At 39.4% G+C, this 24032-nt stretch overlaps 1 protein-coding gene and 1 non-coding gene across 3 annotated transcripts; both read right to left on the reverse strand.

Moving 5' to 3' along the window:
- Nucleotides 1–5144: 5144 nt before the first annotated feature.
- Nucleotides 5145–5225, reverse strand: TRNAL-AAG. Its single transcript has one exon. It is a non-coding gene; the product is annotated as a tRNA-Leu (tRNA).
- A 2970-nt stretch (nucleotides 5226–8195) lies between these two features.
- LOC122669635 (40S ribosomal protein S14-like) lies at nucleotides 8196–22924 on the reverse strand. 2 transcript variants are annotated; one of them, XM_043866438.1, is made up of 6 exons: nucleotides 22849–22924; nucleotides 18238–18360; nucleotides 18105–18150; nucleotides 15619–15704; nucleotides 14936–15065; nucleotides 8196–8474 (listed from the first exon to the last, which is right to left on the reverse strand). In XM_043866438.1, the coding sequence occupies exons 1-6, from the start codon at nucleotides 22849–22851 to the stop codon at nucleotides 8410–8412; spliced, it is 453 nt and encodes a 150-aa protein (XP_043722373.1). In that variant the 5' UTR covers nucleotides 22852–22924; the 3' UTR covers nucleotides 8196–8409. The 2 variants fall into 2 exon arrangements, with proteins under 2 accessions (XP_043722373.1, XP_043722372.1); XM_043866437.1 differs by having other exon boundaries at nucleotides 8196–8477; nucleotides 22849–22906.
- Between the last annotated feature and the right edge of the window lie 1108 nt (nucleotides 22925–24032).

Genomic DNA, 24032 nt, shown 5'->3' on the forward strand with positions numbered 1-24032 from the left:
AGGGTCCCTAAGGTAATTCACCATCTCCAATGGGTCTGACTCCACAAGGACACAATCAAATCTTCAGCAATAGCATAGAGGAGGGCCGACCGGATTGCTAAAGCTTCTCCACACAAAATGGAGGTGAAAACTGTTGGTTCGGAGATTGTGATTATGCTAGCACCTGTGTGATTCCTAATCAAGAAGCCAAGACCACCAGATGGTGAATCTTTAATTTTGGAGGCATCACAATTGATTTTGAGGACTCCTTGGTTGGGAGGTGACCAACTTGAACTGTTTGGGTTTGGTTGGTGTTTTAAATTCCCCGTGTTTGCATCTGGTGTGGATGTTGGGTTTTGAATTAGGCCTTTGGCAAGAAGAAACTCCCTGTGGGCAGCTTGGGCTGCAGAAATCACATCCAACGGGCTCCAAAGACGTTGGCTAAAGATGAGATCATTTCTTGCGATCCAAATGTACCTGTAGACACCACATTTTGACACCTTAGAAGTGTGTCTTGGCAATGATGGCCGAGGTCGTAACTCGTGTGGTGACTAAATGGCGATTACCAAATTACCCCTACCCCACTTTTTGTAACCAAATTGTCCCAAGTAGAGCCTAAACCCCTAGCATAGCCTTATTTAACCATTTTAAGTCCACATTTGAAGTTTCACCCAAATCCGACACCATTTATGAAAATGACCGTTTTGCTCCTGAAACGATTCTCGATATCTGGACCACCCAATTTAGTTTGAAACACTTTGGATGACCTCATTTGGTCATATTAAGCTTTTATGTAAAGTTTCGATCAAATCCGATATCTTTTTATGGAAATGACCATTTTGCCCCTGGCATGGTTCTCGGTATCCAAGCCACTCGATGTGATATGAAATCATTTGAATGACCTTATTTGGTCATATTATGCTTGCACATAAAATTTCGTGTAATTCTGGTATCATTTGGACCTTGATCAACGTGAAACACCATTTCTATGTTTTCCTTGGTATCCATGCCAGTTCTAGGCAAAATCCGACCACATCAGCAGTACGGATGGAAAGTACATGTTAACACCTTTGCGGCGACATATGGTGCGTTAAAATCGGCCACATGAATTGAAAGGTATTGACGCTTGAATGTGAACCCTTAAAATGGAATAAAAGAAAATAAAAAATTGTTGACCAACCTGAGTCAGACCGGATTGTCCCAACCGGGCCTGTCGGCAGGCCACAAGCCCACCATTCCCCACACATGCATGAGGTCATGCCCACTTGTGCATGTGCCCAAGTCAAGGTTGCACCGGCCTTGGCATGCCAAAGTCGTGCCTGTCAGCCTAGCCAGCCCAACCTCTTGTTCTCTGCCATCAATGCCCCAGGGCTCATTTAGTCTTTTCATCGAACAGTTTTCTTGCTATAAATAGGAGGGGTTTTGGAGAGGTTAGGGTCAGATAAAATTCATGAAAAAGTTATCTTTGTGAAGATCGTTCTCCCATATTTGCATCCATGCTAGGTAGATCCCCAGATCAATCTCCCATGGATATATAAAATTCCTCAAATACCCCTTGCTCACCACTCTTGTCATACGGAGCAACCACATTTGGAACGGCTTTCAGAGGTTTCCATCGACTATTTGCAGTCAAACACGATTACCCAAGCTGAGCCCAGGACCTTCCACACTTCAAGGGTATTTTTCTATATTTTTATTTATTTTTATATATTTTCTTTGATTTTCTTTACAAAAAAGAGGTTGTTTATCAGTTACAAAAATATTAAAAAGCCAATTTTAATATTGGAAGTCATGTGAGAGCCAATTTTCAGGTTTGTCTCGATTGGCTCATGATATCTTGGTGACTCTGGTGTTCACAATTGTATCTGAGTCAGCATTTAGTGTTGGGGCTAGGGTGATTGATAAATATCAAAGTAAATTTACTCTCAAAGAACGTTGAGGCTTTGATTTGTTTGTGTCATTGGACGTATGATGTGACTTGTGGAGGTAATATTGTTTCTTCTAATTTCATATGAAAATCCTTGGACATTAATTTCATATTTTAAGTAATTGTTTTCTTTCTTTTGAAAGATGTATTTTTAGAGTCTATGACTCCTACTCAAGTATCCACCACAACTGACCTTGGTTGTTGAATGATGTGTTTTTAGTGTCTCCTGCTCTTTAACTCTAGCACATCAATAGTAACTTGTGTTCATTAACAAATTCTATTTGTACTTCTCGAATAGTTTAAGAGCTAGCTTGTTGTTTTAACAACCCTCGTAATGTTTCAGTTCTGTATATCAGTTTATCTTTCCATTGATTATTTATGGTAAAAATATTATTGTGTTGCCCAATAAGGAAAGGCTTCCTATGCAGCCCAACTCATACATGTTTTTTAAAAAAGGGGAATTAACCAGATTTTTATGAAAAAGTTTCAGTAAGGTATGATAGATAATTTCAATAAGAAATATTGGGTATTTAAGACTACAACAATTGAAAAAAAAATAATAATAAGGGAAAATTACATGATTAGCTACTTTTGGGTTTTTATTTACAAAACTGTTCACTGTATGTTTGAGTTAACAAAAATAGACAAAAACAAGTTAAGGTTTATAAAACTGGACAAAATATTATCTCTCCCTCCCTCACTTACTTTTTTAGACATTTTTACCCCTGCCATTGCCTTCTTCACAGGGAAGGGAAGGGAAGGGAGGGGCGGGTTTGGGTAGCAAAGAATGGCGGTGGCGGGGATAGGGGTGGGTTGCAGGGAATGGAGGATGCCTAGCACAGGGAAGGGAAGGGAAGGGACAGGCGGGTTTGGGTGAAGGGAGGGGCGGGTTTGGGTAGCAAAGAATGGCGGTGGCGGGGATAGGGGTGGGTTGCAGGGAACGGAGGATGCCTAGGCGAGAAGACAATGGCAGGGGTAAAAATGTCTAAAGAAGTAATTTTGGGAGGGAGAGACACTATTTTGTCCAGTTTTGTAAACCTTAACTTGTTTTTATCTATTTTTGTTAACTCAAACATAGAGTGGACAGTTTTGTAAATGAAAACCCAAAAGTAGCTAATCATGTAATTTTCCCAAAAAAATAAAAAGGGGAGGGGAGGGGAGTACATCTTTGCTTTGGATCTTATTCTATGGATATGATTTCTTTATATGCTTATCCTTTCTTTTACTTTGTTTTCATATATGACATCCTACTCTTTTTTGGGATTTTGATGACTTGACTGTTCATTGACATTTTTATCTTCAATTGCAGCGTAGTGCCTTTGTGAGCTCCAAAGTGATTGAAACGTCTAGTGGGACAGTGGGAGTTTCTTTTGGTTTTGGTGGGAAGGTCGATTCAAACAATAGGTTGCAGGCTAATTTTAAAACAATGGAAGTCAAATATGGATTGGTAGTAGAAGTATATGTGGAATTTGTATAAAATGATTGGATTAGATTGATTTAAATACATTAGTATAAACATATAATAGTATTCAATGTTTCTATGGAGATTTTGGTTTTTCTATGAGTTAGAATCATGTCCATTCCAATTAAAGGCTTGAGGACTTCCAGCCAGCATTAAATTCCATGTATAACAGGAAAACTGTTTACAAACTAAGTATGTAAAACCGTTTAAAAATCGAGAAATCGAAACCGTTTACTAAATGGTTTTGGTTTAAATAACTGAAACCGTTTAATAAACGGTTCGATTTTGGTTTCACCTAAAAAATCTTGCACCAAACCGAAGCAATTAACATACTTACTTGTGTCTTCTCCGGTAGCGGTGATTCCGACTGTGGATTCTGTGTTGCGACAGGCTATGGAAAACAACAGTTTCTCTTTCTCTTTCTTCTGAGATGAGGTTTTGGTGGACATATTTGAAGATGGGCTTTCAACCCATTGCTCTTGTCCTCTCTTTGTCTCTTCTCTCACCGATACCCCATCTCACACCAGCTCTCACTCTCACAACCATAGTTAGTAAGTTCGGGTACGACAATAATACAGGAATGGATACATATGGCAATTAATCCGCCCACACGGTAATAGTCCATTTTCAAAAACCTAGTGCAATAAAACGTGTTCGGCAATGATATGGTACGTGTTTAATGCGTGTTTTAATACGATTGCTCTGAAATAGTATGGGAGCAAAAATACGGGTATCCAAATAAAAAAAATTCTTGAAAGTTTCCTTAAAAACTGCGATTATTCATTCTATTGATACCTATATATTCATTAAGAATAACACTCAACTGGCCACCAAAACTATTAAACAATTGCACCACCCAACCATTTATAATCAATAAAATAAGAAAACATTAACATAGAATTTTATTAACCTAATAAAATACAGTAACATACCAATTTGGATATAGATTTAGGAGGATAGATTACTTTTTTTATAAGGTTTGTTATCATTGCTACCTAAACCCTAACTGTAAAATCTTTCTCTTGAGATCCAAAGGACTACAGATTTAAGCCAATGGAGGGCCACCATGACTTTGATCTCATATAGACCGTTACATACCAAGACATTGCTTTATCACAATATAAGTTAAAAAATGAACTCACATCTTATGGTCTTTGACAATTTGTAACTGTTCAAAAATATAGAGAGAACCTAGGGATTTATTTAGAACATCTACGTGCACAACACAAATAACTCTCTGAGAAAGTTGAGCAACGGAAGCAGTTGATCAAAGACAAATAAGAGAAAATTGAGCAGCGGAAGCGGTTGAAGACAAATGGGGTCCATGCAAATTCCAGACTAATAAGGTCACAAGCAACGAAGCAAAAGAAAAAAAAAAAAAAAAAAAAATGAATTACCCAGCACCGTGAATCGAAAACAATTAACACAAATATTAAAAAAAAACCCCTAATTTGTGAAGAATTGCAGATTATAAATCTTATCCATACAAACACAGATAGAGAGAGCAATAGAGATTAAAGATACCTGGAATTGATGAATTTGAACTGAACCAGAGTGCTTAAGAGTAGATGGTTTGCTAAAACCTAGAATTGAGTCTTCTTTTTTTTGGTGCAAGAACTAGGTTTAGCCCCCCGTGCCCCGTTTTATACGTTGGATGTTGGGGGTTTTCTCACCGATTTTTGGGTTTTTATGTTTTAAGTACGTGCAAAATTAAGCTACCCATAGAATACGGTTAGAGTCGGGTTAATTGCATGATGAAAAATTATACTTTTTTTTTGTTGAGAGTGGGATTTGAACCCACGCCCTTTCGGACCAGAACCTTAATCTGGCGCCTTAGACCAACTCGGCCATCTCAACTAATACTTTAATAAAATGTAGAGATTCATTCATAGTTTTAACCATTAGTTGTGGCCACATCAGCCCTATTTATAGGTAAGATGTAAAGAGATTCCTTTATACGTAACCATTAGGCTTGACCGCATCAACCCTCTATGTAGGTAAGATATAGATAGATTCCTTTATACATGCAACAATTAGACTTGACCACATCAACCCTCTTTACAGGTAAGATGTGGAGATCTTTCATACTTCCAACTATTGGGCGTGGCCACATCAACCCTCCTTATAGGTAAGATGTAAAGAGATTCCTTTATATATGCAACAATTAGACTTGACCACGTCAGCCTTCCTTATAGCCTTATAAGTAAGATATGGAGATCCTTCATACTTTCAACCAAGACTTGGCCACATCAACCCTCCTTATAGGTAAGGAGATTCATCTACTTTCAACCGTTGGGATTATACACATCAGCCCTTCTTATAGGTAAGGTATGGATAGATGAAATATACTAGCAAGCATTCTCTCAAAATTTATTTTATGTGTGAGAGGCTGAAACGAAGCTGGCCAGTACAATTGGCTATGTTCTTCCAAGTAAATCTGTCCCTCTCTCTTTTGGACTTTGATGTTCCCTTCATTTGGGCTGGCTATATTCTTTCAAATACAGTTGGCTATGTTCTTCTTTTTTTATATATTTAGAGAGGATGATAAGAGAGGCAATGTATTCCAATCATATGGCCAATAAAATCACCTAAAGGGTGGATCAATTCAATCCTTCCCTTCTCAATATAATGGACGAGTGAGAAACTAAATATTGCTCTCTCTCTCTCTCTCTCTCTCTCTCTCTCTCTCTCTCTCTCTCTCTCTCTAAACCCTTCTCCCTCTTCTGCAGTTCAGCCTTCCCTTCTGCTCATTGTCTCCCTTCTCTCTTGTCGATCCTCTCTCGCCCTATACCTATCTTGATGCTTTCCATCTGAGCAACCTATGAGCATCAAGGCTAGACTGCTAGAGCAGCTACAACTAACTTGTTCGGTCGCAGATAGGTGATGGTTTGATGAGTTTGAGAGAAAAAAAGAATGAGGGAAGAAGACACACAATCATAACGTGGTTCGAACTTCCACATGTGAAGCCATTAATGACCTTCACACATGAGCCTATTCCACGGTTCAAGCTCCCCCATTCAACTTACTTTGCTAGGGGAGGATTTGACTCCTTTAAAGAGAAAAGAATACATCTTGGAATGGTAAGTACAAGTGTCACACATTATGGGTTGATTTCCTTCCATATTATTCTGAGGATCTCTTTCCATATTATTATGAAGAAGGGCTGGAGATTTTACCCTCCCAGCTGTGCTGTGCACACACGGTTTTGGCTAACACTTATTAAGGAAAAGGGAAGGTTAAACTACATAAAGTTTTTCTTCTCTGTTGTCGACCTCTCTTGTCCTAAACTTGTCTTGATGCTTTCCATCAGAGTAGCTTATGAGCATCAAGGCTAGAGAAGATGCAGAAAATTTGCATCTAAAGCTGAACCTATCTGAAAGTTGGGATATTTGGGGCATGGAATCCATTTGAAAGCATTGTTTTTTTGTTAATGAAAGGGCTGGTCGAGAATGATAGTTATACAATATATCCTGCTTTTCTAGGTCTGACTTAAATTTGTAGAGTCTCCAATAACGATGATTTCATGTCCGGCTGTGTCTGGGTACAAGTACACGCCATAGCACACAACCGGATGACGTTCTTTTCCCAATAATTTATTTAGTATTTTAACTCTCTTGATTCTCAAACACTAATTTTTATTTTTTTTTCTTTTTGGCGCCACTCAAACACTTAATTGGGAAGGAAAAAGGCCATGCAAAGACTACTTGCAATTTTCATCAAAGAGGACGGACAAGCTGAATACTAGCCGAAAGTATCATAAAATAGGAAACTTGAAACCTGCTCTAACATGCCTACAATCACCTACTGATTTTGAACTCGGTAGACTAAGCCCCACAGTGTAGGTGCTTAGACCTTCAAACCCAGGGGCTCTACGATACATCTTAGTAAGAATCAGGTTGCGGTTAAATCACCAAGATGCAGGTTCAAAACTTGGAGACAACCTCTCCGCAAAGTAGGGGCAAGACTGTACATGTGCCCCTCCGTCTACAATTGTGGGAGACTTCTGCGCTAGGATACTCTTAGGTAAGAAAATCTCACACCCAATACTAAGAAAGTGAACCATTGGACTCCAGTGGAGGTTGATAGGATCCGTCGCTGACTTGCACTGCGTAGTACATACGAACTAGATTGACTTGCAGGGGCTACGATATTCTTAGTGAGCTTTAACAGTAATGTTTACCATCATTTTTAATTTTTTTTCAAGACCATAACTTAGGTTAAAGATTGATATTCTCAATGGATATATGTAAACCATTGAAGGTGCTTGGGTGTGGGGCGGGGGTAGAGGCAATATTTTGAGATGGACAAGCCCTCCATTTTTGTTATGCTTTCTCGTTATCTTAGCAGGCCTTCCAAACATGCAATCCCTGAAGCATCAACAAAATTGCAGAAACTGTGATGCTAATTAAGACAGCACAATAACGAGTAAAACACCCAACATTTATCTGAAATTACAGTAAACCACCCGCTTGTTTCTTAACCACAAACTAACAACTTTGACAAACAAATACATAACTGTATCCAAAAAGAGAGGGTTCTCAACAACCCCGCGTGAGGAGGAATCTGCATGCTACACCAAAGACACCACGGATAACTATATCATCCGTATGGGCCCACATGATCAGAACATGAGAGAATAATAAAAGAACCACGTGAGGAAAACACTACTCTTTGTGTTTTCCCATTTGTACCGGGAAAAAAATAAAGAAAAAGGAAAGTTTTTTCCCATCAAAATCAGGCCTATTAAACGGCACTCCATGCATTATAACATCCAATCTCAATCTTTACCATATTCAAATTAAGGTCCTGAGTCCTGACAATCTCTCTAAATAAGAAATGGATTTCAACCTAAGGTACCAATGATTACTATGTAAATTGTATCACATCCCAAAATGTCGCAAGAACAGACCAATGATATCACCATATGACATTAGCCTGGACTTGGAGCTACCAGCTGTAAAATTTTAATAGCTTTTCCCCAAAAGAAAAGAGGCTCAAGGGACAGCTTAACCAAACATTCTTGATGGCTGGATAAAGAAAACTACAGCCTCCTCCCTCTTCTCCCACCCTTTCTTCGGGTGCTGTCGGTGGGAATTGGGGTGACATCCTCTGAAACAAAGAACATTAGTCAGAAATGTGTCTGAAACAAAGAACATTAGTCAGAAAATCACATTTCAAACCCCCCCCCAAAAAAAAAAACCCATTATAACATGAACATACAGGTCCTCCTTTCAAGCACTAGAACTCAATTAACAAGTCAACAACAAATTGGCCCGCATATTCAAATTTTTAGCAAAGTATCCAGCCATTTGGTTCTAGACTTGAGAATCAAGTCTCTCCAGGCAGTTCACACAGCAAGAGGGAAGCGACGAGGAACATAGCACATAAAGCATGCAAAAATTGTTCAACACTATCATTTCCTGAAATAAACTGAGTAATGACATTTTTCAGCCAGGACTTCTTTGAAATTACCAGGTAAAATCAGTCCGCAGCATATTATGTCTGAGTCAGAAATATATATATATACACATACATACAGGCCAAATGTTTTCTGTACCGGGGGCACAAGCTGTGCCCAGACACATGGGGGGTTGGCAAAATGACCGCCCCACCCCCCTGAATGGCAGAAATACCTAGCACATGTGTCTAGGTGCAGACTGCACTGCAGCACACAGAACATCAGCCTATATATATCTATATATATATATATATATATATATATATATATAGATAGATAGATAGAGAGAGAGAGAGAGAGAGAGAGAGAGAGAGAGAGAGAGAGAGAGAGTCTCTGTTATTAAGGACCATTTCTGCAGGTTAGAAATATGGTTGGAAACATGGAAACACTAATCTCTCCCATCATTTCGCTATCACCCTCTTAAGGAGTCATTCGTATCTCCATCTCCCCCAGCATCCGACGCTGCCAGTCCTCATGGCTTATACATCCACACAAGCATCTCAATCTGAACACTAAAGCGCTTAGGGGAAAACTTTTAATTAAGAGCAGGAGCTGAGAAATTAAGATGTGCTTACGGGATAGGAAGGACCGTTGCACAAAATGTGCTTCTATAGAAGGGGATCCTATATGTATCTATATGAATAACTCATGCAAGGGGATTCTTTTTTGTACAAATAGTACTTCGAACTTGGAACGAGCATGAAGAAATTAAAGATAGTTCTTTATCTTTTGAGTTGTTCTGCCGGATTGGTCACTCAAGATCTTTGGTCTCTACCTGGACCCGATGAAAAAATTGGATCACTTCTTATAGATTTGTTGAGAATGATTCTGATCTAGTTCATGGCCTATTAGAAGTAGAAGACATTCTGGTGGGATCCTCACGAACAGAAAAAGATTGCATTCAGTTTGATAATAATGATCAAGTCACATTGCTTCTTCAGTCTGAACCAAGGAATCCATTAGATATGATGCAAAATGAATCTTGTTCTATCATTGATCAGAGATTTCAATATGAAAAATACGAATCGGAGTTTGAAGAAGGGGAACGAGCCCTCGACCACCAACAGGTAGAGGAGGATTTATTCAATCACACAGTTTGAGCTCCTAGAATATGGCGTCCTTGTGGCAATCTATTCGATTGTATCGAAAGGCCCAATGAATTGCGATTTCCCTATTGGGCCAGGTCATTTTGGGGCAAGCCGATCATTTATTGTAAAAAGGATGAGCTTCAAGAGAATGATTTGAAGTTCTTGCAAAATGGAACCATGCAATACCAGACACAAGATAGAACTTCCAAAGAACAAGGTTTTTTTTCGAATGAGCCAATTCATTTGGGACCCTGCAGATCCATTCTTTTTTCTATTCAAAAAGCACCCTTTTGCCAAAAGCGAGAGAAACCCCATCCCTCTCTTTCCTTTTTGCACCCCATGTTGCCACACGGGAGGGACATGAGGACGTAAAAAGGGGGGCTCCTATCAACTTGTTCTGACCCAGGATAATAAGCTCATGAGCTTGGTCTTCACCGTTGAGACACGAAAGAAGACTTCCATCTCCAAGCTTCGCTCATATGTAGCTCGCTTCTTTTTGGGTGTGAAGCAGTGTCAAACCAAAATACCCAACAAGCATTAGCTCTCCCTGAATAAGTAATCCAGTGACACCTTCCAATAAGACTACCTTTTTATGACTTTACTCAAGACTCCAGTCACTAGCCCTGCCTTCAGCATACCCCTCCTTGCGATTAAAGGTAATGACTTCGGGCATGAGCAGCTCCAATAGTGTGACGTGCGGTGTGTACAAGGCCTGCAAACAAACTCACCGTTGTATGGCTGACAACAATTACTAGCGACTTCGGCTTCATGTAGGCAACTTGCAGCCTGCAATCCGAACTGAGGACGAGGTTTTGGAGTTAGCTCATCCTCGCAGATCGCCACCCTTTGTCCTGTCCATTGCAGTACTACTGATACTATTACTATTTCTATTGTAATGAATGGAATGTTCATTTCCATAATGGCGGAGGAGCTTCTTCCAAACAACTCCAGCCCTCCATCACTTATCTAGACCGTATAAGCCAACCCTCTAATCTCCACGGGTTTGTTGGTCGGTATTGTGGTTTGATCCTTACCGTCCATAGAAACATTGTGTTCTACATGGTTGTTGCTTCTGACTGTAACCCAAATCCTGTTCCACGTCCAATTGGGTAGTAGCTTTGGGGTTGGGAACAACAATGAGATGCCTCCAATCAGCTAAATCCTTTCCACCGGAGAATTTGAGGCATCCAATACCAATCGCTTGGCCGCTTGGGCACATGAAGTGGTGTCTCTATCCGACCCCTCCAACAAGTCCCAAAAGCCTTGATCGAGTATGCTTATAGGAGAAATTGAGGAAGTAGAACCCTAAATTTGCAATAGTACGCCACACCCCTCATCGAGAAATGGATGTTTAGGGAGCTGAACTGCAATCCATCACTCCTTAGGATGTCTCCCGAGGCACTTGCTCAGAAAGTCCTTTGCCTCCTCCGACTACCCCTGGAAGACCTGCTCAAAGCCTCGGCAAAAATGGGGTAGGTCAAGGAGCGGACACAATTGCAGAGTTTCGGAGTTGGGTGGGGTCTTGGGGGAGACGTGGGAGATGAGATAGATGAGGGAGAAGGAGAGAGGGAAGATGAGAGAGAGAGGGGAGATGGAGGAAGTGGGAGCGGGGGCGGGGCTGATGCAAGCAGAGAGTATCTCACTTACTCCCGCAAGAAGAGGCAGAACCAGATAGGGACTACGTCCAGCCCAATTTGTGGACTCAGTATTAGTTAGTATTTTATTTTAGGTGGGCGAGCCTTGACGCAATGGTTAAGTTGCGCTATTACAACCATCAAGTTGCGGGCCTGAAACATGGAAACAGTCTCTCCACTAAGCGGGTGTAAGGCTGTGTACAATAGGACTCTCTTTTATTTTTAAGTTGTCTAATTAGTTTTAAACCCTCTCAGCTGGGCGTGAGCTGTTTCCTTTAAGAATTATGTTTCCTATTTGAGTTATGTTGCTATTAGCAAGTAGGATTTACATTCCTAGTCAGATTAGGATTGTTTATCAGCTTTTCTATATAAAAACAGATTGCAAGGGGCTTGCCCATGATTTGATCAATAGAGATTTCTTGTCTTCTTCAATGGAGCTGCTGTGAGATACAGTATAGGGTGGGAGATCCTAGGGAACAGTGAGATTCTGGTCTAGGTTATTGGTGGGAAGCCAATGGCTATCTATCTTCTTATACTCTGTTTTTTTCTGCACATCACTGTTTTAAATTCCTTATCAATCAATATTAATGATCCTAGTATTCTGTTGGTATTGACCTATATCAGAAAAGTCCTGTGGATGCTCTGTCTTAAAGACTTTTTACTGTCAGAATTGACATCTGAGATTGATCTGACCATCAGATCAAGGTTAGATTTAGGGGTGTTCTGTGTTCAAGGTTTCCCTAAAAGAGACATTCGACCAGGGTATTTTTCTGATCAGGTCTACAGATCTGATTCTATAAAGTTTCTCCTAAATCTGCCCTGTTTTAAGTCCAGATCTGAAGAATAATTTCTATTCTTAAATCTAACAGTTGGATCTGGTTTATATTTTCGGGATTGAAAGAAACAACCAGGACTGACCTTCGACCAGAATTGGAGACTGATCTGAGTCTCTGATTTTCTGCAATTAGATTTCCCCTATTCTTGAGAGTTTTGATTTTCAGATTTGAATATTCTTTGATTGTGATTAATCCAGCCCTTACATCACTGCTCTATTCAGGGGATCACCTATTTTAACTGTTTGCGAGTTTTGGTTAAAGTTTGACCTTCATCTGAGATGGTTGACTTTTGTTGACTTTTCAGATTTGGGTTTACTTGGGATCTTGTAAGAGGGGTGTGTAAACTGAACCTAAGGTTCATCCTACCTACCCCATCAACTTGGTATAAGAGCTATGACTGCTCTAAAATTCCAAATTCCAACTCTACAGATTAAAGAGATCAAGTTTCAATGCAACACTTGGCTGATATGTTCAAGAGTCTGTCTAATCAAATGGTATCTATGGAACCACATCTGAACATTGCGCTACGTGTTGATACATTGTCCCTCAACAACCCACTCCAGAGGACCATAGAGGGGAGCATTACCCTACACAGGCTGCATCTCAGAACACCAACCGAAACCAGGGAAAGAAGCCACAGAGAGCTATTACACCACAGACACCACCGGGTACGTTTGAGGAAAACCTGAGAACATACTTCGACAACAACGATGGTTTTCCCTTTAGGCAACCTGATGATTCAAAGAAGGTGAAGCTAGAGTTGAAGGAGAGTAACAAGAAGTTTGATCACAGGTGTTCCTTGACTGGGTATATGCGATTGACGACTACTTCAACTGGTATGACATGGCAGAAGCTAGAAAAATCAAGTTAGTCAAGACTAAACTTGTTGTACAGGAATAAAGGAATCAAGATAGAGGCACATCCATTACTACTTGGGATGATATGAAAATCGATCTAAAGGGAAAGTACCTCCTCCCACAGTCCTTCATGATTCACCTGCATGATCAGCTGAACATACTACGGCAAGGTACATAAACTGTGTCCGAATACACAGATAAGTTTGATGGTCTGTTGACACGGCTAGGATTGGAAGAAGATGACATGCAGTTGATATCTCAGGACAAACTAGGGCTACGACCAGAGGTCAGAAAAACCATGGGAACAACTATTGTCTATGATTCTTTAAGGTTGTTATTAGAGAGCATTAGAGGTAGAGGATATACTACAGACACCAGTCAGACCTTATGGAAATCAATCCAGCAAGTACAGGAGGCACCAGCTACTACTCGACCACCACCGTTCACAGGTAGATAGAACAACACACCTCCATTTGCTGATAATGCTGATAAAGGGAAAGCTCTAATGAATGCCAAAAACGGAACAAAGTGCTATCACTGCATCAAATAACGGCACTTATCCAAATTCCGTCCACAGAAGGCTCAAAGTACAAATGTTATTGTTTTTGCCCTTGATACTGAGGACATTGAAATTAATGATGAGCTTCCCCTCAAAGAATATACTGAAGAACAGCCATCAGATGAGATTGACAGTGGAAATCCGATTTATAAAGTTAAATCACTTCTATGATTTACGCGTATCCTGGTTGCTGAATCATAGGGCAAACAGACTGGAGGCGTCATTGTATCTTCTACAGTAGAATGGTCAGTGGGTCCAAGGTAGCGCAAGTGATAGTGGACAATTGTAGTTGTGTGACCGTAGTTTCAAATCTCTTCACCCAGAGAGCAAATCTTTGAAAAGAGAAACATCCACAGCCTCGTGCAGTTTTTCTCTTCAATTGAAACACCTTAGAAGTCAACCAAAGCTGTCCAGTTCCACTAAAACTGGGTTCCTACATTGAAGAAATCTGGTGTTACGTCATTCCAATGCATATGACAGATGTGCTTCTTGGTAGGCTTACGCTCTACGACTACGACAATGATGTGATGATTGAAAGCCAATCAAATCAGTGCACTTTCACATGTAAGGGTAAACGCATTGCGTTCAACCCTGTAAATGTCCCAGCAGAGAAGAGTAAGCATGATGCTAAAGTCAACACGAAGCCTGCTGCTGACATGGGGTATAAAATTGAGTAACCAAAAGAGTGCCCTAGTGTACAAGTGCACAGTTGGTCAAAACAAACCATCTAACGGAAAAAAATAGCTCCCAATTAGCTGCCTATATAGAAAACCAATTGCCAACAAAATAAAAGCAAATGCATTGAAACTTTATTAGGTGAAGCAATTTTTGCAACCGGTAGAGAGATGTTAATGGCCATCTGTCTTGTATGTCTAGCGTCTTCCTTGTACAAAATGGTTTTAATATTAGAAAACATAGAAAGCACTGGCAAGAGAGATCCAATAGCCGTTTTGCAGTCCAATTACAAACCTATTTACTAGAAACATTTTCTTTGATATCACTTAATTTTTCAGGAACATAAATAGAACATATTTGAAAAATTAGTCAAGAACCTAGTCTTCCTTTTATCTATTATAAAAAACACATGTTTGAATAAATGAATCATAGAAGTGACTGCAAAAAGTAAAGGCCATACCAATTCGACCAATTCTCATTCCAGACCGAGCCAGTGCCCTTAGAGCAGATTGGGCACCTGGACCAGGTGTCTTTGTCTTGTTTCCACCAGTTGCACGGAGTTTAATATGCAGTGCAGTAATTCCAAGTTCCTAAAAAGTTCATAAGTTTAGAAAATAATAATCAATGACGCTAATATGCTTCCACCAGTTGCAGAGTATAAGAACACAATGCAGTTCTAGGTTCCTAGTTCTTACATGGTACTGATAAAGAGTAGCATGCCCTGTCTAACTTTTCTAGATGTGACTGCCAACAGGGCAAAAGATTAACTCTAGAGAAATGGAACCCCTATATCAGAATAAATGCTAATGCTAATGAATTTAGCAAAAGGGCCATTGCTTAAAGCAATGGTAAAAGGTTCGGGCTGCCAGGGGCCAGGGGAAATGCCCAGGTCTTGAGGGTGGCCACTTTGTGCAAAAATGCCAAAGGTTAGGATCGACTCCAAACTCGCCCTTCCCAGGACCCGCATCGGTGGGACCAGCACTGGGTAATCCTAATGAATTTATCAAGATGGATCAACTTGTCCCTGTAAATGTTCCAATCCATCTAAACACATGCAGGAGATCCATCTGCGTACGCAATATAGACAAGATACAGTCCATCCCAAGATACATCAAATAGATAACCAAAATCCAATATACACACCTTGCATCTTTGTGCAACATCTTGTGCTGCAAGCATAGCAGCATATGGTGAAGATTCATCCCTGTCTGCCTTGACCTTCATACCTCCTGTTGGAATGGGAATAATGAACCATGTCAGACATCAGGAACATTACATCAATCCTCTACCATCTTATACCAGGATGAGCAAATAAAAACTCCACATCATTCTGAAACCTAATGTCCACAAATGAAATATGACAGCTTCATTGACCAGCATTTTTTCCCCTAATAAATTTTGATCTGCAAACACATTAGGTTACCCTATAGATATAACTATTCAGTGTACGCTAGGAGTATCTACTAGAGTAAGGTTCTTGCGTATGTTAAGAGTATCTAGAGTAAGGTTAAGTACCATGATGTATATTTCAGTACATAAATAAGAATTAGAAAATATAGATTTATGCCTATGGAGCATGCAATGATGTAGATCGAAGGAGAAAGAAGAGAGAAAAGCCAGCCCAGGCCAGACACAGACAGCCAGCATAAAGCCAACCCATCGTGCCTAGCAGCCCAAACTGGCCAGCCAGCATAGGCCCAAGTCTTCATGTTCCTCATGGGCCAAGCCTAAGCCAATACTATGCGTATTCAGTCCATGTGTGGGGGAATTTTTAATTGTTTCTATTTTCCTTTAAAAAAACTCTAAACTTCATTAATTTTGAAGTTTTATGTCTGCTCTCGTTGTAGAGAGACTACAAATCAAGTACAGAGGACGAAATCCTTCTCTTTCTTCGAGCCTCTTCTCCATTTTTGGTAAGGGGATACTTCAAAGTAGGGCTGGAGAGTACAAACCCCTAATATTTTCGTAAGATCCGAGTCATTGAGCCTTTGTGCTCTGTTTATTTGCTAACGATTTCTGGTTCTCGTTTCCCAGTTTGTGTTTTTGCTTGATACCAGATATGTGGATTTCTGCTTGCAATTAGCACATCTGGTCTTGCTATCTTGGTGCTCGCTGGTATTTACTTTTCTTGTCTTCTTTGGACGGGGTCCTCGTGGGTGGTGAAGGTAAGCTTCGGTGCTCTGTAAGTCAGTACTCTCCTCTTCGTTCTTGCTAGCTTGATTTTCTATGTTTCCTAGCCCACTTTCCTTTAAACTAGCCTGAGGTTTGGCTCCAATGCGCTCTATCCCGGTGGCTAACGACTTGAACTTAGTCTCTGCAGCTCCCTTTATTTGCATCTAGTTGTTTCTGTAGGAGGTATAATTTTGCGATATTTCTGTTTGTTCTAACCGGCCTAACTGTGCGGACGCCTCATCTGGGTGTCTAACTCACGACGTTGTACGGTTTTATTTCTCATTGATCTTCCCAGCAGTGCTGGTATTAACCCTCATTTTCATTGAGGACCTTGATTAGGAAGCCGATCCTGTTTCTGATCAGGTTTCGCCTTCCCACCAGGATCTCTACTGTGACTTTGAACCTGGTAGCTCAGTACTCAACTCCTTTTCGTGGATTCCATTGTGCTTCTTTGCTTATCTTCGGCCATTAAAGCCACGGGTGTGTTTCCACTTTCTTTTGAGTTTATGCTACTAGATTTGGATGTGTGTCCCCGGCCTGTTAAGTTTTGTTGCATAGATAGCTATCGTCCTGGATGTACTTTTCTCCTGTTGTATAGACATATGTTAGAGAGCTGTTTTTTTTTTTTTTTGCTTCATTCCCTGCCTTGATATCTTGCTGTTTCCTAATATACATCAATCTTTAACTGTTGGTTACTAAATTCTGTAGTGTGGTTCCTTGACTCGTCTTCTTTTTTTCTCTTAAGAGTTCCTTTCTTTGTGATTTATTAGTGTTTCGTTATCTCTGTTTGCCTTCTTGTTGAACTAATACAGTTATGTTTCATTTCCTTAAAGCGCATGCTTCCCCTGTTTTTTTCTGGTACGATAGGCTTTTGCAGGGTTACATTTAGCTTTTTTACAAAAAATGTACTTGGGGTTTGCTACTTTATTTTATTATAGTTTATTGTATAAGCTAGTCAGCATCCATAAGGGAGAGCCAAAAATCAAGAAGGCCGAGCTGGAGACTCACAGAGCACAGTTCAAAAGCATGAAGATGAATACAGATGAAGATATTGCAAGTTATATGCTCAAGGTGAATGAGGTTGTGAATGCTATCAGAGGCTTGGGTGAGACATTGTCAGACTCCATAGTGGTACAGAAAAATCTCAAATAACATCTTCCAAGGTTTGATCCTAAAGCTTCAGCAATTGAGGCAAAGGACCTTGATGGCTTGATAATGGATGCCTTACTTTGAGAAGTTGAAGGACCTAAGGAGACCTAGTAAGGTTACTAATTTGAGGCAGTGCCGACCTGTTCATTAGTTACTGGATTTATTCTATTCTGGTCTTTATTCTGGCCCTACTATTCTGCCTGTTGGGTTGGAATCTGAAATTTTCCTTAGGGATGAATTGATTCAATCATTCAAGCAAAAGAAAAGCAAAGTTGATAACTTCCTCTGCAGTTCAATATATTTCATACCAGTGATCCGAACAAGTGTTTCTCTCCCAGACAAGTCAGTCACATGCTGTAAGTGCAAAGAAATCATGAGTTCCTGAAAACCTGAGGAACCTTAAAAGAATGGGTGGAGAAAAAGTAACAAAAGCTAGCTTACAATAAATGTATCATTGAATGACGCAAAGATATGGGCAACACTGAAAACATGCTCCCCATCTCGAACAGTTGGTCCAAGGGTCACATTTTCCTCTTTGGGTTCCCTGACCTTCTTTCGTCCCGACTGTAGACCACCCACCAACAACATCAATGGAAAGATCAAGGAGTAAAAGAAGAAACAAAAAATCAAAATCAAAATCAAAACACAAATGAATAATTCTCAAAATTACTAGTCCAAGCACCCAGCTGTAATAAGTATCAATAAGAGTTACTCCTAGTAAAGAAATAGTAATTGTGTTGAATCTGATAAAAAAAGAAAGAGTTCACATCCAAGGATTATTCTTTAACTTTAAGTTTAAAGCTCAATCTGCACAGAGATTTCAAAAATAGCAAGACATACAAATAGAAGCTGCAGATTTCAACCATCATATAGGTGTGGCAAATGGTCAGGTCTTGGGTGAATATCACCTATGCATAAGTCCACCTTATAAATTGAGGTAGATCCTATAATAGGATTTATAAGCAAGTATGACTGCAGAAACGATAAAGTAGCAAAGCAGAAGCAACACCTTGAAGAAAATTAATTTTAGGTGGAACTAATATACGAAGAGTATATGACTGGAATTAAAATGGAAACAAGGGCAGAATAAATAATGGTTTAGAATCGAACAGGGAATAAATAGAAGCTGAGGGGTAAATCTAGAAAAAAATTAATAAAAGAAATCCAGAAGATAGCAGAGATCGATCAGTCCAAGTAGAGAAGAAAACAAGATAAAAATAGAGACTATCAAAAGAGGAATCAGATTGGTTTCAAATTAAGGCCAACCAATACTATCAGTCAACTCTTTCGAACCCCAAGAGATCTCAGAATTCTCTGTAAGAATAAAGGGTATGACAGATGGGTTTCTGAAAAGCAGTGAAAACAGAGTAAAGATACCAGATCTGTATTCAAAGTTTAGAAAACTGGAAAGCAATTTTAGAAGCCAAGAGATATTGGCAGCAGAACCTTAGATATCAAAATTCAGAAGAATCAGATCTAGAATGTAGAAGATATGATCAATTCAAGCAAGCTAAAACTGGAACCAAAACAGAAGTGCCGCCTATAGCACAAAAGAAAAGAAACAGCAGCAAAAGAAGAAGTGATTCAGTTACAAGATGATGCAGATAAGTCATCTAAGGGGCTTATTTTATTGGAAATAAGCTTTGGGTTGGGTTATGTATGTGTTGGGCCTTTCATCCCATAGGTTTTCTTTGTAATTGGCCACTTTAATGGGCCTAAAATGGGGGTCCAAAGTATGCATACGGGATTAGGCTTAGCAGTAGTGTTATTAGTATATTTCCATTCCTAGTTCAAGTACGATTATTTATTTATTAGTTGTATTTTATTTCACACATTGTAATAACTTAGTAGCTCTTCATAGTACGAGTATGTTTTAAGTTTTATTTGCTTGATTAGGAGTTTATTTTTCTGTCTATAAATACAATGCAAGGCTCACAACGCCAGATAGGATTGAATGAATTGAAGTTATTAAGTGCTACTTAGCCTTAAGAATTTGTGAGAGACAGAGTGGGTGAGATACCCTGGACCTAAGATAGGTTTTCTTCTTCCTTTGTTCTGTTCTACTGCCAACTACTGGTTGCTTCTGCATTCTGAGTTTAATTTATAGTTGCTTCTAGCGCTTCATACCTGATTTCAAGAGAGTTGATTGTTCCTTCATCATAAATTCATTCCTTCAGATCAGGTAAGACCTAAACAGAATTTAATTTCAGTTTAAATCAACCTGCAGCGTACTCTGTTTTCTGTGTATTTTCAGCATATATTGTTTGGGCAATAAAATCCAAACCCTAGATCTGTTTTCCACAAAACTTTGGGAAGTCAAAGTACTGGCCATGAACCGTACTCGACCACTGTTCATGTTCCTTCTGCCTGCTGGATTGTGAGTTACCAAAATTTCTCTTTTTTCCCAGTTCTCTTTACTTCAGAATTGGAGTTTTCAAAATTATTTTTAATCCATCTTTTTGGTTCATCGTGAAACCTTAGGGCTTTGATTTGATCTACTGGGATTGAGGTCTGATCCAAATTTCAGATCAATCTGTTGGTTGGATTGAATTTAATTTCAGTTTTGCATCACAGGGATCTTTGCCCGTGAGATCGCTGTTTAAAAACTCCCAAACCGTTCATCGGATCATTCCCATCTTTTGAAGGGTTCTTATCCTTCATATTATCTATTGTTTCCTTTAGTTCGGTGTGTTTCCAAGAAGTTCGAATTCTCAACTAATTTTCGGGTTTCTATCTGACTGGGAGTTTTACCTGGGATCCTATTTGGAGGGTTTAGAGTTGTTCTCTTGGTTCCCTCATATGATTTCTTGTTTACTGGAGGGCTTTCTATGTGATCCTGCCTGGGACTAGACCTATTCTGGTTCTAGTCTTACATTACAAGGTTGGTCCGACCTGACCCAACAAGTCGGTTCAACCGGGTTATATAAGAAATTGTTTCTTTTGTTTGGGATTTATTTCTCAACTGTTCTTTACCATTATAATCGTCGTTAGCAAATAGAAGTAGTAGAGTTTGAGTTCAGTTTTAGAGTTTGAATAGGTTTGGTTTCTAGTTTACAACTCTTTAAATAGATGCATGTAGTCCATCGTTGGGCAATTTCATCCTTCCTCTTGAATTTAATACCCATTGTGCCCCTGTTTTGTTAATCTTCTTTAAAAGGGTTCTAAAATTTTGATTTATTTACGAGATTGCCACTGCTCCTTTTAAAATTGAATTATTTATTCTCTGTGGCCACAGAGATCCAAATTTAAGAGTTTTGGAATCCGGGATCACATAAAGAAGAAGAATCAACAAGAAGACAGGGGAAGATATCAGATATGAGGAAGAGGAGAGTTCAGAAGAGAGAATCAAACCAGAGAAGAAGAAGAAATCAACAAAGCCTGAATGCTATAACAATAATTAACATATAAAACTCAAAATTAAGAGACATAATAATCAACATATAAAACTCAAATTATTTCATTCAACTAACTAAATCAATGGTGGTTACAAAAAAAAAAAAAAAAAAAAACTGTATTTATAGACTCTCTAAGATCTAATTTCAACTGTAAAGGATTAAAGGGCTCTCACTTCCCAAGTATATAACAACCATAAATTAATTGTGACAATTAAAATTATGGCCTCCAAACAATTTCTAAATACTGGACTATCCATAGTGTTATCATCAGCTCTCCCTGTTGGACCAGAAATATGGGCTTGCACCGGTATTTCTAGACCTGGTTCTTGGAGGATTTTGCCTCCAAATACAATATACTTTCAGCTACTACATCGTAAACTTTGGTGAACCCTAAACCCCAACCCATCCAACCTTCAGAAGCACCTAGACGCTTATAACTTCACAATGTAGCCACAATGGGAGCCTGGGTTTTTTCTGCAAACCATATCTGACACTCCTATATGGGTTACACAACCAAAACCATACAGGCTCGGCAAGGTAAACAACATGTCCAAGCAAAATGATTTTTTCTAAGCCAAAGGAAACCACACAATGAACATCAAGAAGGAAAGCTTCCCAAAGAAGCAAATTAATATACTTCTCCAACAAACAAAACGCATGCTATACCAAATACTATACCTTCCCCAGGGTGGGGAGAAAACATGACATGCTAGATAGATCAACTTTATTTTACAGTGCACGTATGCTGCAGGTGAATATCAAAGATATCAAGCTATCAAGGGATAGAATTTCCAGAGAACACCTATCAAAAGATTGCACGATGGTATGACAATATTTTGGGGCACATTAATTCCATAATCATGTCCACCTTAAGCACATTCCTCTGCTTCCCAAAGTTCAGATGCTCCTACAAAACTTCAACAAAGAAGCATCTGCGGAGGACCAAAATGAGGATGCAGCAAATCATTCTGATAGGCATGGGGTGTTATTCCAAAATCTCAGCATTTAGGAGTTTAACATATAAGAATAACCAGAAAATTATCAGCCATCCATGGACTTGAACTCTGCCAGAAATCAGGAGTTAAGAAGCGGTTCTGGATATTGTAGACTCTAATAGCAAGGGTCATTCGCAACTAACTTTTAATATCTTGAAATCATATTCCAGTGAAGCCGAAGGAAGGGAGGAGAAGATTGTTAACTGATACAGTTGATATGATATAAGCAGTCAGATTTTCAACTTTTTGGAATAATTTTCCCATATATTTTAACTACTGCGTGTAGTGGCATTTATTATACCAGATCAATTAAGAAAAGGCATGGTAGCTGACTGTCAGATAGAATGAATACTGAAGTGCAACTTTTGCGAAACATTCTTTACTACACCAAAATCGAAAAACAGCTCCTAATTTTTAACAAAGAAATAGAGAAAACAATAATCCCCCCCTCAAATGCACTTGTGAACGAGCTATCAGACAATCATATTTACAGAGTGCTCAAATCAAGCAAAGAAACTAAGATCTTCCAAATAATCCAACTGAAGCAACACTATCTCATCACAGAAGCGCAGAAGATAGAAGCTGAAGACTAGGTGTATGAAGAATAATACGGTTCAATGATCAAAAGAAGACAATGAGGGCCTCGACATAATCTTACTCACCATGGCTGAGAATCAGAATAAAGGTTTGATCCAGATTACACAGATGCCTTCTTTCTCTTCGGCGCCAACACCTCTACACAAAACAGAGGAAGCTATAACCTCGTTTTCGAAGTGTCGCACCGAAGAAAGGGCTCTAGGGTTTTGGGATGAATTGGGTCTGGGGGTGTCAACCGGTGGTTTCGGTCGGTTTTGGGTGGCTCTGGTTCGATTTTCGGTTTTAATCGCCTTTAACCAGTCCTTAATTGGTCAATTAAGTCATTCTCTATGCATTTTTTTTATTTTATTTTATTTTTTTTTTATTGGGGTTGGCAGAAGTATATTTTGGCTAAACGATCTTACTTTTTTTTTATGAAAGATGGCACATATCTATTTAGTTAAGAGAAGAAGGGCTGTACACTCTAGTGTTTATAGTATCAAACCACCAAAAGGATATGTTAGAGTTTTGCAGAAGTTTTGCAAAGTCAAAAAAGTAAGATAAGTTGTTCCAAGGTATCAAAGTAAAGGCCTGTTTAGACAAAAGTTCAAAAAGAGTCTTGTTGCAACACCATATCTCCCTTAGATTATGATCTGCAACTGTTGTCTTCCATCCATGTAGAATCCCACAGAGCTCTGCCACCAATTCATCCTTAGAAGTTGTTCGATCGAAACTGGTTTTAATTCTTTTTCCTCTAAGGAACATCAATGATGTCCACTTGGCTATTCCAAGTTCGGGATCAAAAACTCCTGCGCCCAGCAAACCAGGCAAGCCCATTGTGAGGTCAGTGAGAGAATCAACATCAAGTTGGTGAAGTATAGGTTGATAAGTTGTGTGGTGAGGTGTGTTGTGCATGAGAAATGAATGTATTAGTGGAGGGGGGGGATTAAATTTAGATCAGAGATCCAACAATTAACAAAATGGATGACCTTTATGGGGTCAGCCTTTAAACCATCATTTAGGACCTTGTTTCATACAGACCAAACAGAATAACAAGTAATTATAAAAATTAAAAAAACCAATGAAAAATTGTTTTTGCATGGCCCTGGAGCCAAGGAGGGAAGCACACAAACAGATAAGCGAGAGAGCAGATAAGTGCTCGGTTCTCAATCCAAGCGGGCCAGAAGCCTAGATTCGCTTAGTCCAATCACAAGATAGAAAAAAATGCCAAAGTGATTCCTTGTGAAAGCCACAGAATACACATGAAGGC

Source organism: Telopea speciosissima, chromosome 7, assembly GCF_018873765.1.
Source record: "Telopea speciosissima isolate NSW1024214 ecotype Mountain lineage chromosome 7, Tspe_v1, whole genome shotgun sequence".
NCBI lineage: Eukaryota > Viridiplantae > Streptophyta > Magnoliopsida > Proteales > Proteaceae > Telopea > Telopea speciosissima.

Coding starts and splice junctions, on each gene's coding strand:
- LOC122669635 (XM_043866437.1), bottom strand. Junction 18,151..18,237: donor CATTCAATGATACATTTATT/GTAAGCTAGCTT, acceptor TTGCACTTACAG/CATGTGACTGACTTGTCTGG. Junction 15,705..18,104: donor AACACTTGTTCGGATCACTG/GTATGAAATATA, acceptor CCATTCCAACAG/GAGGTATGAAGGTCAAGGCA.